This window comes from Camarhynchus parvulus, chromosome 1, assembly GCF_901933205.1.
Source record: "Camarhynchus parvulus chromosome 1, STF_HiC, whole genome shotgun sequence".
NCBI lineage: Eukaryota > Metazoa > Chordata > Aves > Passeriformes > Thraupidae > Camarhynchus > Camarhynchus parvulus.
Window position 1 is genome coordinate 97,465,397 of NC_044571.1, and position 13,651 is coordinate 97,479,047.

At 36.7% G+C, this 13,651-nt stretch overlaps 1 protein-coding gene across 2 annotated transcripts in view; it reads left to right on the forward strand.

The window, feature by feature from the left end:
• CBLB (Cbl proto-oncogene B) overlaps positions 1–13,651 on the forward strand; it is a 128,574-nt gene that overhangs the window by 56,634 nt on the left and 58,289 nt on the right. For both annotated transcript variants that reach the window (XM_030954636.1, XM_030954644.1), the window contains exon 4: positions 11,274–11,420. In XM_030954636.1, coding sequence (XP_030810496.1) covers positions 11,274–11,420 — 147 coding nt within the window. The remainder of the gene's footprint in view (positions 1–11,273; positions 11,421–13,651) is intronic.

Consider the following 13,651-nt stretch of genomic DNA (forward strand, 5'->3'; position numbering starts at 1 on the left):
GTTGTTTGCTGTTTTGGCCAGAGATGGTAGTTTTCTTCTCTCAATGCAAGTCACTTTACAGTCTCTCAGTCAGTAAATAAAACCCCAGTGATTATTCTGAGACCCACATAGACTTTCAGTACTTCATATATCTTATTTTGTATATTTTTGTGCCATATGCATTTGTGTGACACTGCTTAGCTAAGGGACAGATTTCTGTTACCTGAATGTTGCCAACTAGCAGCATCTCAGCTCTAAGTAATGTTTAAATTATTTTCAGTGAATGATTTCTGGTGGATTTGATTAGAGTGCATCTAATGGAAATTTTTATTATATGATTGATAGGAATTCAATAACCTGAGACGTGGTTTGAAGGCTGATTATTGTTTTTTGATGGGTTACGTAGCTTTCACTTGAATTTCCATTTTGAATAAATATCATGTTTTCATGTGGTCTAAAATACTCTTAGAATGCTTTAGTGACAACACTTAGAATGCTGTAATAAGAGTGTCTGCCTACGTGGAATCTGATTTCAGGGCTTAGGGTCAAAATTCCTATATATTTGAAGGTCTGTAAAAAATATATTTGTTAAAGTGTAGAGTTTCTCTACTCATTTAATGACACTTTTGACACGAAACCACATGGAATGAGGAGGGTTAGTTTTTGTAAAACAATTCTACTTTTGATGAGAGGCTTCTATCTCTGTCACAGAGCAAATAGAGGTGATGATGCACAAGAGGCTCAAAAAGTAAAATCCAAGGACTTTTTCTGAAGTTGAATTCTAGGGCAAAATGTGCAGCTCAGTATTTTCTCTCGATCAAGTCTCAGAAGCAGCTCAGCCAAGAAAACTCCTTTTTGGCCAGGCTCTTTGGAATGCTGGGACAGCTTGTTGTCTTGCACTCAGTGAAACCATGTGTGACACAGCAGGTACTCCTCTGCAGGTTACAGCACTTTTAAAAATACAGCAGTTTTGATATTTCTATACCCTCCTAATGCAAGAAAGTGGATGTTATTTTAAAACTTCTCTTTAGATCCCTTATCTGCATTAGAAGATCTGATCAGTAAAAATACTGCTGTATTTCTTACCACTCATATAAACAAAAACAAAATCATAACTAAAAAGGTAAGGTCTCAAAAGAATTTTCAGGAATAAGATTCTGTGTGTGCTTGATCCCCTTTGGGTTTGTCCATTTTGACTGTCTCTAAATCAGTGTGCGATTTTTTTTATTCCATGGCTCTGTTGCCTGGCTAGGCCTGAATGCATAGAGGAGATGTTTACTTAGATAGCAACTGCAAAATGATTTGTTTAAGGAGATGTGTTAAACACCAGGTGCATTTGTTCCTGGTGTTTAATACATGTCCTTATAGTTTAATTTTTTCATGTTGTTCAAACTTTTCTGTAAAAGTGTTGGCTTTTTCTCATGGGCTTTCCTATGCTGCTCTGCATTATCATACCTTGTAAATAAAATTTCTCTGAGTACAATGTTGCCATCTATTTCTTTCCATCTCCTTTCTCTATCTTCTGTCTTTGCTCTTGAGTCAAACATCTCATCTTTCTTTCTGAGTTCATTGTGGGCTTTGCTAAGAGAAATGGAGAATAATATTTTTATTCTATCTTCTTTTGTGTTAAAAGCCCCCTATGTATGAATTAGATCTGTGTCTCACAGCTGCAGGCTAGCTCAAACTTAAGTTTTGTCCTGCGAGTGTTTTGTATGTTTAGTCAGGTACCATGAGCTCAGAATTCAGAGCTGAGAATTTTGAATTTTGGGCCCTCTTGGATAAATAAGATTTCCCTCAGTTCCACCATTTAGCCAAACTTGTGTCAGTCTCACCAAGTGTACTGGGAGGCACATAGGATCCTGTTAAATATCAAAAATGGATTTAGGTACTTGAGAGTCATATAAGTGGGGAAAAATGCATATGGATATTAGTTTGCCAAAAGTCCTTAAAGTCAGAAAGAAGTATTTACCAGTCCTGCTTTGAAATATGGCTAAATTGTGTTGCAGAGTTCCACAGTCATTTAGTGTGATGAGCAGTAGGCCTGAAAAATTTTGGATTCACCCTCTAACAGTTATAAATATTTGTCTTCTCAAGAAGCTATACTGCTGCAAAATTCGGTAGGTTTTGAATTTAAAGTACTTTTTGCCTGTTGCTAAGGATGCTCATGAATCTCTTTTTAGTTTATTTTACTTAGAAAACATCCTAACAGCATGTTTTAAGGTGAGATCATAGTCTGAATAAAAAGCCCTGGAAGGAGAAGCCTGATTCCATGTTCTGGACTATTTCTTTGTAGGAAATGAGCACACTGCAGACCAGTGAAGTGAAGCATCATCAGTTGTTTGCTGCAAAGATGGGAGGCAGACCTGCACAGGAAGGGGATTGCTCGGAGTGCTGCATGGCACACGTGCTTTGTTGGTATTAGCACCTCAGAACCAAGAACCCACTGAGTTTCCTGAGTTTTTGCATGACAGCAAACTAGATGAAGCATGACACAGAACTAAATCACTTTCCTTTGCTCATGCTCGATTGCTGTCAAGAAGATAAGGATTTAGCCACATCAGTACCTCCTTGTGCCAGCCCTGGCCTTTGGCTGCTGTGTTGGCTGTGTCAGGATTTGTGCCAAATTCAGCCTCTTATCCCTTCTGGAGTCACTTGAGTTGGTCCATGTAGCAGGGTCCCTTTTTGCACACAGCTTTGCTTGGCCTGGCACAGATGTGCTCTATCCATGGCACAAATAATCTTTGAACCAAGTGGTCCTTACAAGAATTATGAGGAAGATTGTTATATGGGAAAGTATTAACACCTTTTGGTAGTATCAGTTATACTTCCAGTACATGGATAGTATGAATAATAGTAGTGACCTCACTTTGCCTTGCAATTCAAGGTGTTTACTGGCCTAATCGGGTACCAAAAAATTATACCAACCACACCTCTGTCTTTAAGGCTGCTTATTTTAGCCAAGTGTTGTTTTGAATATCCCTTCCACTTTGGAAGATGGTGAAAGGATGCTAATTCAGTCTTCTATGTTTCACATTAATTCATTTGTGTTTTTAACAAGTTTTCTGTATTTCTGCATTCAGTGAATTAATTCAGCTTTTCAAAGACTTAGTTTACTGTTGTTCCTGGGGAATTCTGTGATAACTTCAGTTTCATTTATACATACAGCTATTAGACTTTAGACTTAAGTCAATGTTCAGTTAAATAATATTGGACCATTATACACAAAGATGTCTATGGGAGGAGGTTGGAGAAAGCAAACAGTGCTTGAACAACATGTTGTTGCTGAGGAGTGGAACCATAGTGCAAAAGCAACGGACTGTTAAAAAGTATAGAATAAAACTAAACAGCCAGTGTCCAGCTGGGTTTTTAAATCTGTGTACATGTTTGATTAGGGATGTTAAATCATGTATTTTGTATGGATGATCTAGAAGGTCCATTGAAAGTCTTGGTAGTAAAATCAATAAGTCTGTTAGCTCTTAGTTTATGTTGCTACTTAAAATGTTATAGGATTGACTATCCTTCACAAAGTGTTTGTACTTGTAAATATTCAGTTTTAGATCAGTTTTATGCAAATTGCTTTCAGAGTAGCATTCTCTAGAGGGATTTTTTTTGTAACCTCTATCCTTCTGCATAACTAATTAGAGATAATAATTATGGGCAAAATTATTAAATCTTTAGCTTGTCAACATGCCTCTTTATTTTTGATGACTCACAATTTGCTTTATGCAGACTGTGTTTCCTTTGTTACTTCTTACTCCTGCCAGCACTCCTTAGGTTTTCATTTCATGGTTTTATTTGTTACCTCATATACCAGATGACTAGTGAGGAAAGAAATTAAAATGGTTTAGGAGTACCTTGAGACATTTATCTGTGTGGATAAATGCCCCTTGGACAGAACTGGAAGTAATGAAAATTTCAAAACTTGGACTGTAAAGCCTAAAGCCCAGCTAACAAGAGCTGTTCATGGTTGCTGCTGTATGGAGCATTTGTTTAGCAAAAAGCAAACATAATCCTTGGAAAAAACTTTTTTGAAGAGATGTTAGTGGCATAGTGGCATGCCAGTTCACAAATGAAAGAGTGACGAGAAGACAGACTCATCAGTTTGTGGAGTGTTACAGATTGGCAAAAACCCTGGCCTTCTTCCTTCATCTGTGTTTATATTCCACTTTCTTTACTAAGCTTCTGTATATTAAGTTAATTCTTGGTTTTTGTATAAATTGGGCAATAAATACCTGCTAAAAAAGCAATGACAGCTGATAAGCAGTTTCACAAGATGAAATGAAATTTTGAATTCTTCAAGCATTGCCTTCTTCCATTTAATATCTTTTTTAAAATATGAGAGCAAAAGGAACCAGGCTGCTGGTGAAAGTTGGTGAATCAATGTAAAATGATTTCTAAGCAGAGGAAAAGATGGAGAAAAATTCAAAGTGACATTGGAATCAGCTTTTTGTTTTCCAAATCATCCTTGCCCAATCTTTATCCAAAGTCTACCATTTCTTCCTTTTGGTATCCATTGTGAATAGCACAGACTTGTACCATATTCCTTGTATCTGTCATAAAGAAGCTGATGAAGAGCCATTCAAGGAAGGATGCTGCTTTCCTACCCGTAATAAACCCAGCTCCTCCAGGACTCAAAGAAATGTAGTTGTTGCCTCCAGTTAGCTTCCTACAATTTTATACTAGTTTTTGGGGTTTTTTTTTGGTTTGGGTTTTTTGGTTTGTTTGTTTTTTTTTTTTTTGCTTAATATATGATAAATTTAGTTATTGGCTGAATCTTGCTGTGTTTAAGGCAGGTTTTTAGGTTTTGTTTGTGGAGCAGCTTACAGATAAGGAATACTGCAACACATCAAAGTTTAGTTATATGTGTTCCTTCCGTGAGTCAGTGGCACAAGTAGGAAATAGAGCTCATGATTATTCTTAGTCCCAGGGACTAAGATTTCATCCCAAGAATAGGCTCATATACTTTGGTCCCTGAACAATACCCTGTCCTTATATAGCTTTTAAAAATAATCATTGCACAGAAGCGGAGTTGATCTGATTGCCAAATATGATGGTAGGCATTTTTTATCTCTGCAAGCTTGTTGACAGGAACCTTTGGTTTCCTTTGCTTCCTCTAAAGTGTTAAGGAATACTCCATTGTTCAGATTATCTGACTGCATTCTGCACCTGTAGATTTCTAAAAAAGAAGTGTTGGGGTTTTTGTTTTGTTGGTTTTTTTTTTTTCTTGTGGAAATGTTATTGTTTTTGGGGGGGGGATTTTTTTGTTGTGGGATTGTTTTGGTGTGTTTTGTTTTTGGTAGGTTGTTTTACTAATTCTTTTTCCTATGTTTCCTGTCTCTGAGAAGGGAAGTTCTATGAGAGGAAGGGGGATGAATGAGTCAGGGTTGTACTGGATTATCAAGAGTGAACCACTGTCAGCATGTATAATTTTTAGTCTTTTCCCTATGTCTTCTGGAGATCTTAAAAAATTCACATATTTCTTCAGATTTTTTTTCTCTTCCGTATTTTGTCCTGGACTTAGTGCATTCCTATTTCAATCACTTACCAGTAGCTAATGGCAGAAGTATCGTTTGTCAAGGGGTTTTATGAGCAGCTGTGATTGTCCTCATGGTGGCAAAATAAAAATGGTAAATAATTTGTAAAGAGCTTTTTTTACACAATGGAAATCTGAGTCACAAAACATAAATTCTGAACTCTGTGAGAGTGGAGTAACAGAGCTCAGAACATGGGTCTTCATTTCCCTCTTTTGTACCTGAATCACAAGACTCTATTCTGTTCCTTTGGATTAGTAACATGTATTTTGTAGAATCCTTGTGTTTTACCACAATCAAGCATATGGATCAGAGATCTGTTTTGAATAGAACTAATTAAGTGAAATGAGCTCTGTACATATGCTTTGGATTTTGAGGCTTCAATAATTGGGGGGGGTGGATTTTTAGAAGTCAAAATAAACAATCACCTTATGAAATTCATATTTCAAACTTTCTTTCATCTTAGTTCCTATGTAGTTATGATTTGCAGTTTTGCCAGCTAAGAGAGCTGTCTTTGTATGATTATTCTATAAAATGATTATAGAGGAATTATCTGTTATTTAGGAGTAGTTTGGTGAATTTTTGTGAAAGTTCTATCTGGAAAATATTCTTAGCTGCCAAATAGATTTTATTCTAACTCTAAAGACTGTTATTCCGTGCCAGGTATTGAGTTATATATTATGAGTTGGAAAGTTGGTGTATTGCTTATTACAGCAGGTGATGGTTTAACAAAGTGTATCACTGTGGATGCAAAAAGATGAAACGCTTACTAGATGCAATGAAGAAGGAAATCCAGCAATAACCTAATTTTTGGAATGACATACATAACTGCAGAGATATTCATTCATACTTCTTTTCCAGACTGGAGGAGTTTTTTTCAGAAATATTTGTAGTTGTAAAATGTTGTTGTTTTTTTTTTTATGGGCATAGTAATACATGGGCATGAAAACAGAAATTATATATACATGTAGTATGTAGGTAGATATAAACATTTTCAAGCTTTTGCAGGAGTAACAAGTATTTATTGTTAAAATGACTTTGTCTTGGTTATTGTCTGTGACATCCAATAATTCTGAAGGGCCAGGGCACAGATGGATGCTTTACTTTGTGTATTTATGCACAGGCTGGATCTGCCATGAGTTTTTGTTCAGAGCTCTCCAAGTTTGGAGCTCTCTGAGTATTTTGTTCTGTTCATCGATGTCCTGCAGTAAATGCAGGGTTCAGGTGTTCCTTCCACCTCATAAATAAAGCCAGTGGCAGAAAGGAAGTGACCCTGCCTAATTCCCTGTCCAGTCCTGTTTGCTGGACTATACTGCCTTCCAGCAAGTAACATGAACTTCATGCAGTGATTGCAAAGTTGACACAGCCAAAACCTATCTATGCTATTGCATATTGATCATGTTTTACTTCCTTTTCAGTAGATCCAGGAGAGCAGGACTGCTTTCAGACGTTCTACTACTCAGCTGCTGCTGTTTTGGTTTGGCTGGGATGTCATAGTATCTCCATTATCAAGCCCTGTTTTCACATTGCATATGATTGATATTTAAAAAGTCCTTCAATTTTCAAATCAAATCTTTGCAGTATTCTCTAGCCTGACCTCACTCCTGACAGTTGAAGAGAAAATAGATTCAGAATATAGTCATTTGCTGAGAAGTGAAGAAACCCAAAACTCTTGCCATCAGGCTTTGATCTCTATTTAGAAATCTTGCTGATGAGGTATAACTTCAAAAGACAGATTCATTTTGAAATTTAAAAAATGCATCTTTCTCATTAACCAAAAGATGCTTACTGATTCAGTACATCTTTACAAGTTTATGTGAAATAAAAATTCAGTATTTAATCTTTGTATCTTAGGTGTTCTGGAGTCAATTCAGACTGTGCTGGTTCTTCGGTAAATCTGTCATGGGCAAAGATGGTTGGCAACAAACCACAGACTATGACTGACAAAATGGTATTTCAGAAATCAAGTTCTACAAGGGATTTGACCTGTTTGGCATTAGTTTGACTCAGTGAAAGGAAGGTAGCAAAAATCTAAGCTTGAATTATAGGAAAAACATCATCTAGGAAGTGTTGAGTATGTTGCAAGTAATATGGATGAGACCTACACTGTGTGGTACATAAAAAGCTGTTGATATAACATCATCTAATGTTCAAATATTGTTGTATTTTACCACAGTAGCTATTATATACTGGCAAATGATCATCTTGGTTCGCTTTTGTATAAAGCAATGTTGTTTGATTTTAATTTCAGAAAGTTAAGGTTTTTCTCATCAGCATGAAATCCCTTCTCTGCAGAGATAAAATGTCTGTGCTCTGTTCCACAGCTGAGGAAAGAAGTTCCTCACTTCTAACCAGCCCCAGGTTGCCAGCAAAAGTATATTATAATTTTAAACCCTGAAGGCTGGCTGCTGAGACATTAAAACCACTATTTGTGTATAATTTGGATGGTGTTATTTTGAGCTGTAGCTCCAATGTGATCCCTTAGGATATCTCCCCTCCTGGAATTCAGTGAGTCAAAGGGTCTCTGGAGCATATCTCTATCTGCTCATCTCTTCTGCTCCACCAGGCTGCCAGTGCAATTGTCCCCTTGCCACTGCATCAGTCTTTGCTATGACCTGGAGAAGAAAGCTTTTGTTACTGCAAGAGATGCAGACTGGATTCTTAACATCTCATGGTGGCAATGAGACCTAAAATAGGTGCTCAGATTGAATGGTTCTTTGGCTTCCGTTAGAATTATTCACTAAATTGCCAAATCTTGATGGTTTTAATTGTTGTGTTTTCAAATGAATACCTTGTCTTAAACTTATTAATGGAAAGTAAGATGGAAAAACTTATGAATGGAGAGTAAGGTGGAAAATTTTTGACACTGGTCCATCCTTCATATGGGAGATGGAAGGGAACCATCCTAAGTTGAAAAATGCAGCTACACAGACTGCCAGGTTTGATAAAGTGGAGTACATGCTTCCTGAGGTGTCCTGGGAAAGGCCTCCCCAAGCAGGAAAAGTACATTGCTGAAATGGATAGATATCTTCAGGCAAGTGAAATGCCCAGAGAGGGGGAGTCATTGCCCACCCCAGTGCCATTATCTCTGCACCGTAATTGTTGAAAACTGTTTCTGAAATCAGTGAGCTTTGTATCTTTGGCTCAAGAGGGGACTGAGATCTGGTATCACATAAGCATATTTGAGCAAAAATGGTGCAATATGTGCTTTGCGGTTCTAAAGAAAAAATATGTAAGTGAAAAAATGAGGCATGATGTAGCGTGGCTTTTTGATACCAAAGAAGGACTTGAGATAATGATCTCATAGAGTAAGAATCAAAATTAAAGAGAAAAACCCAGATGTCCTGCATATAAATTACCAAGAGTTTGTCATCTCTTGCTGTTTGTACATGCTGTGATATACGTTCAAGCACAGACAAGCTTCTAGTTGGTTTCAAGTTTCACCTTTGCCATCAGATAAAAAGAAGCTGTCTCAGATGTTAAAATATTTTTTCTTGTTTATACAAATGCAAACAAAAAATAGGTTTTTTTTCCTTTACTTATGATTTTTTCCTTCTGATTACTTTTTTCCTTATGATTTTGTATACTGGAACTGAAGTGTCCTGATGCACATAGTGACTGATGCTGCTCTAAGAGGGAAGGAAGAGGCTTTGTGATTTAGATGGAGCTCTTTGGGAGCGTGTCTCTCCTGTGCATTTGCTGCCCACATCCTAGCAGCTGCTGGTTCTGGCCATGTCCTGTGCAGCTGTGCCCAGCAGGCAGTGCCTCTGCAGGGACAGACCCACGCTGCCCTCCAGGCAGGAAGTGCCCCAGGTGGCACCTCTGTGTGACTTCATCCCTTAACTCACCCCAGGGCTCAAGCCTCAGGGATCCAGCAAGCTCACTAGGTGAATTTGTACCTGAAAAGAGCCCCTGCAGCACAGCACTTTAATGTGGGACACTGATTGTGCCAGGCAAGGCAGAGCTTTGCTCGAAATCGCACCGAGTTGTGTTCCCATCTGTCCCAAGTACAAAAAGTTTCTTGTTTAATCTTGGGTCTAGGGCAGACTGAGGAAGCCACATGAAAAAAGCTGTTGCTTGCTCCTCTGCATCAGGCTTGAGTTCTGAGGAGTAAAATAATAAAGAATACATGGGTGTAATTAAAATACAAAGGAAATAGGAAGGGGGGATAGCAAGGAACTATTGAGCGTCGTAATTATAGACATCTGATTTTGCTGAAGGAATTAGAGGACTCTGAATGACTTAGCCCTGTAGCCATTCTTAATCTTGAGGGAAGGGAGAGTGCATTCATCTGGGATTCCTTTGTTTGTTTTAAATTACTTATGTTTTCACAACAATTTTATCATCATTTTCTTGGTAGTAAAACCTATAGTAAATGTGCAACACAGCTTCCACAGAAATCTCTATTATAAAGTTCACAAATGTAGTTGAAATAATTACCACCTCAGTGCTAAATTGAGCATTCTTTTAGGAAGACCCCAGGAAATATGTTCAACTAAAATAAATGTCTATATTAATATTTCCATGTGTCAAGGAACTTAAGAATAAGTTTGAATTTATTTAAAATACTGTCTTTAAACAGATTGTAAATTACATGATTGATAAATATTTTAAGCATGTATGGTTTTCATTAAATTGCTTGAGTCATTTTTAAATACCTGAGATGGTTAAAGCTGAACTGGCTTGACATACAGAGGACACTTCTAACACATTAAAATACTCTAGTAGAATTCACAAGAATACAAATCCTTCATCACAAACTGCTCGGTCTCCTCTGTTTTGTATATTAGCTTGGGAAATGGCCCTTTTTTTCCTGGAAGGAGCATCAAGGAATCTCCAGGCAGAAACTCTGATAAAGTTTCCTTCTTCTTTCTTTTCTCCTCTTCTCACCATTTCCCACAGATTTTTCTGTAGAAAAGGATTATTTGCATCTAAGGATTTTTTGTTCTTTGCACTATACTAGATGGGATTTCTGTGTCAAAAGCCAAGTAATTTTTGATTACTGATTACAAGCCTGGAAAATGTATGGAAATGAGACAATAGCAAAAAACCTTGATTTTTTTTGTTTACAACAAGTGATATATAATTTTATATAGTTTATCATATAAAGTTTATAATATATAATTTTTTATAGTTGATAATATGCTAGTGAAAGCACGTTATTAACTAGAAAGCATTTGAAAGGAGAACAAGAAGTAGATACACTAAGAGAAAACGGAAAAAAATAAAAATAATAAAACTATCATAGAAAAAAGGAGTAAATGTAGTTCTATGCCACATTTATATTTCTAGAAACCTGGAATGAAACAGGTTTATTGTCATATACAAAACTATAATTTTATATTTTTGAGTGTTGGGGTAGTTTTTTGGTTTTCTTTGTTGGTTGGGGTTTTTTTTAAATGTATAAGCTGTCTAATTAGTATAAATTCTTGTTTCTGCAATGGGTAAATGAAATAGAAACACACAAACATAATACACAAGAATTGTATCTGAATGTGCAGTTGAGAACTCAAATTTGTTCTGTTTCCAAAAAGTAGTTTTATATTCATGGAGACGTATGATAAATATGCCTTCAGAAGGCCATGGAAACACAGACCACTGATTTGTATTTCTTTGTGTTTTCAGTTGAAAGATCAGTGTTTTTCTTGTATCACACAGTGATTGTTATACAAATACATGGGATATGTGAAATACTGAAAGATTGATTAAATTTATTAAATTCAAAGGATTTGATGTGATTTTTTTTCCCTATTATATCTGCAGGAGAAACCTTACAAAGCTGTCTCTCATCTTCAGCCACATGTTAGCAGAAATCAAGGCTATTTTTCCAAATGGACAATTCCAGGGTGATAACTTCCGCATCACCAAAGCCGATGCTGCAGATTTCTGGAGAAAATTCTTTGGAGATAAGTAAGTGACTTTTGTAAACTCCTCAGTTCTTTCTAAACATAAGCATTAAATGAATGAACTTTTCACAAATCCAGATAAGGATTGGTGGGTGTTTTGAAGATAATTTCTCATCCAGGTCTTTAAATTGCTGAGTTCATTGTTAGAGGGTTTTTTTTTTCCAGTGCTGTAGTTTGCTGAAAGGTAGTTTGTCAAGGGTGCTTAGGTTCAGTCTTACTCCAGGAAGTTTATTTGCTCCATTATAGGGTAAAGATAGTACATAGCTTTCACAAAGTATATGGCAAATGATGTCCTTTCATATTAAATATATATATATATTCTACAAATGAAAACTGTAAAGTCTGAAATAGGAACTTGATCTTAGTTTCATGGACAGTATGTTTCTTTACCTTTGTAACTATGACAGTATTTGGTGGAATGAAGTGTGTGAAATGTAGATACGTGATTTAATCCATACAGGAAATGCAGTAGTGAAAATGTAAAAGTAGGCATATGTGGGATTTTTGGTTTGTTTCTGGGGAAAAAAAATCATTTAAAATACACATATAAGCTAGTAGAAGATGTGCAGCTTGTTCACTTTCTCATGTGCAATGTTTATAAGTGTAACAGTGACATAAGAGTCATGCCAGAGGCAATAGGTTGGTGTATTTTTCATTATAACAGAGCAGTTATTATGGTATCAGCTCTGGTATCTTGCACAATGTAGGCAGAATAATTTCTGCAACAATCTGTTGCATCTTCTGAGCATAAACAGCTCTTTAAAGTAAGTATTTTTTTATTTAGAATGCCAGCATAGTAAGTTGACACTTTTGCAAATCAATTCTGTTCAGTGTGAATTTGCAAGTTTCACTTCCATGGTTTTTTTTGTTAGTCTAAACACACTCACTGTCAGCTTTCCTCTTTCTGGGTTCATGGTGGTGTTTTCTGGTGATTTCTTTCCCATGTAAGTAATGTCAGAGTGTGATGAAGTTGCTGTATCAGTCCTCTGTTTGATTATAGAAAAGGAATTTAACCATGTTCCGTGTTACCCATTTTAATGTGAATATAATTTTCAAAATAACTTCAAAAGTTCAGCTGAAGTTTTCTGAAGGATTAACTTAAGTGACATGAAGGGTTCTCTATCAGACAAGGCTTTTCAAAAACATGTCAGTCAAGAAAAGAAAAACAGGATCTTTGATAAAATGACTAATGATCATGTTTGTTCAGTACTGCTATTTTTTCTTCCTCTTTTTTTCCTCCTTTGCTTAGGAACTCTCAGAATTTAAATTTCCTTGTGGTACTTCTCTTTTCCTGTTGGGCTCTGTCCTTGAATGACCTTTAGCAGATGTCTTGATTGCAAATTGCATTTCTGTCATTGGGATTTACAGCTCTCCTCCTCTGCAAGCTGCTGTTTCTTTCTATCATTTCATCTGAGCCAGTTTCCTCAGCTCCCCTATTCTCTGTGCTGTCTCTTTGGGATTCTCCATTGACTTCTGCTGTCTGTGGGAGTTTCAAGAGATTTCCTTCAAGTTTCCTTCCAATGGTCCAGTCCTGCCAATTTCCACTGGGAGATGACACAATAGGTAGATGTTTGAGGTGTCAGACAGTGGGATACTGTAACATATTAGTAAGTGTTTATCAGAACAAGGTTGGTAAGGAGAATCTTTCAACTGCATGGCTTCATCTGAACAACTCAGCTCTGCCCTTGTCTTTTGCTTGCACATACTTTATCTCTTCTCACTCATCTCCTGGACCTCTTATTTCTAAAACCTTTCATGGCCCCAGAGCTCTTGCCATGCCTTTTCTAGGTTTTGTTTTTTTATCTGTTTATTTAAATTTCTGTATAGAATGCAACTTTAAATATGAACCTTCAGTACAAACCCTCTGAGCATCTCTGCTCTCCCCTGTGTACTTTGATATCGGAATTTTTTGGTTTTGAGTTTTTTTGTTTGGTTGTTTTTTTTAGGGAGAGTGACTGGATGTATGGGTTTTGCTGGCTTTTTGCCTAAAACATCAATTCATCCAAAATGTCTAAGAATCAGGGCAGTTTGGTGACATGCAGTTAAACATATGTATCTTTGGTTTTGTAGTGTAGCCTGAAGGTTTTTTTGAGTTATTTCTGGTCAGATGTTTCACCTTCAGACCAAGTAAATAAGCACAGTTACTGGTGTTCCCAGCTCCTCTCCAATAAAGTGAAGCTGCTTTTGATGCTTGTCTTCTAAGCAAGGAGCAGTAGATCTGTGCTTGGCAGCCTT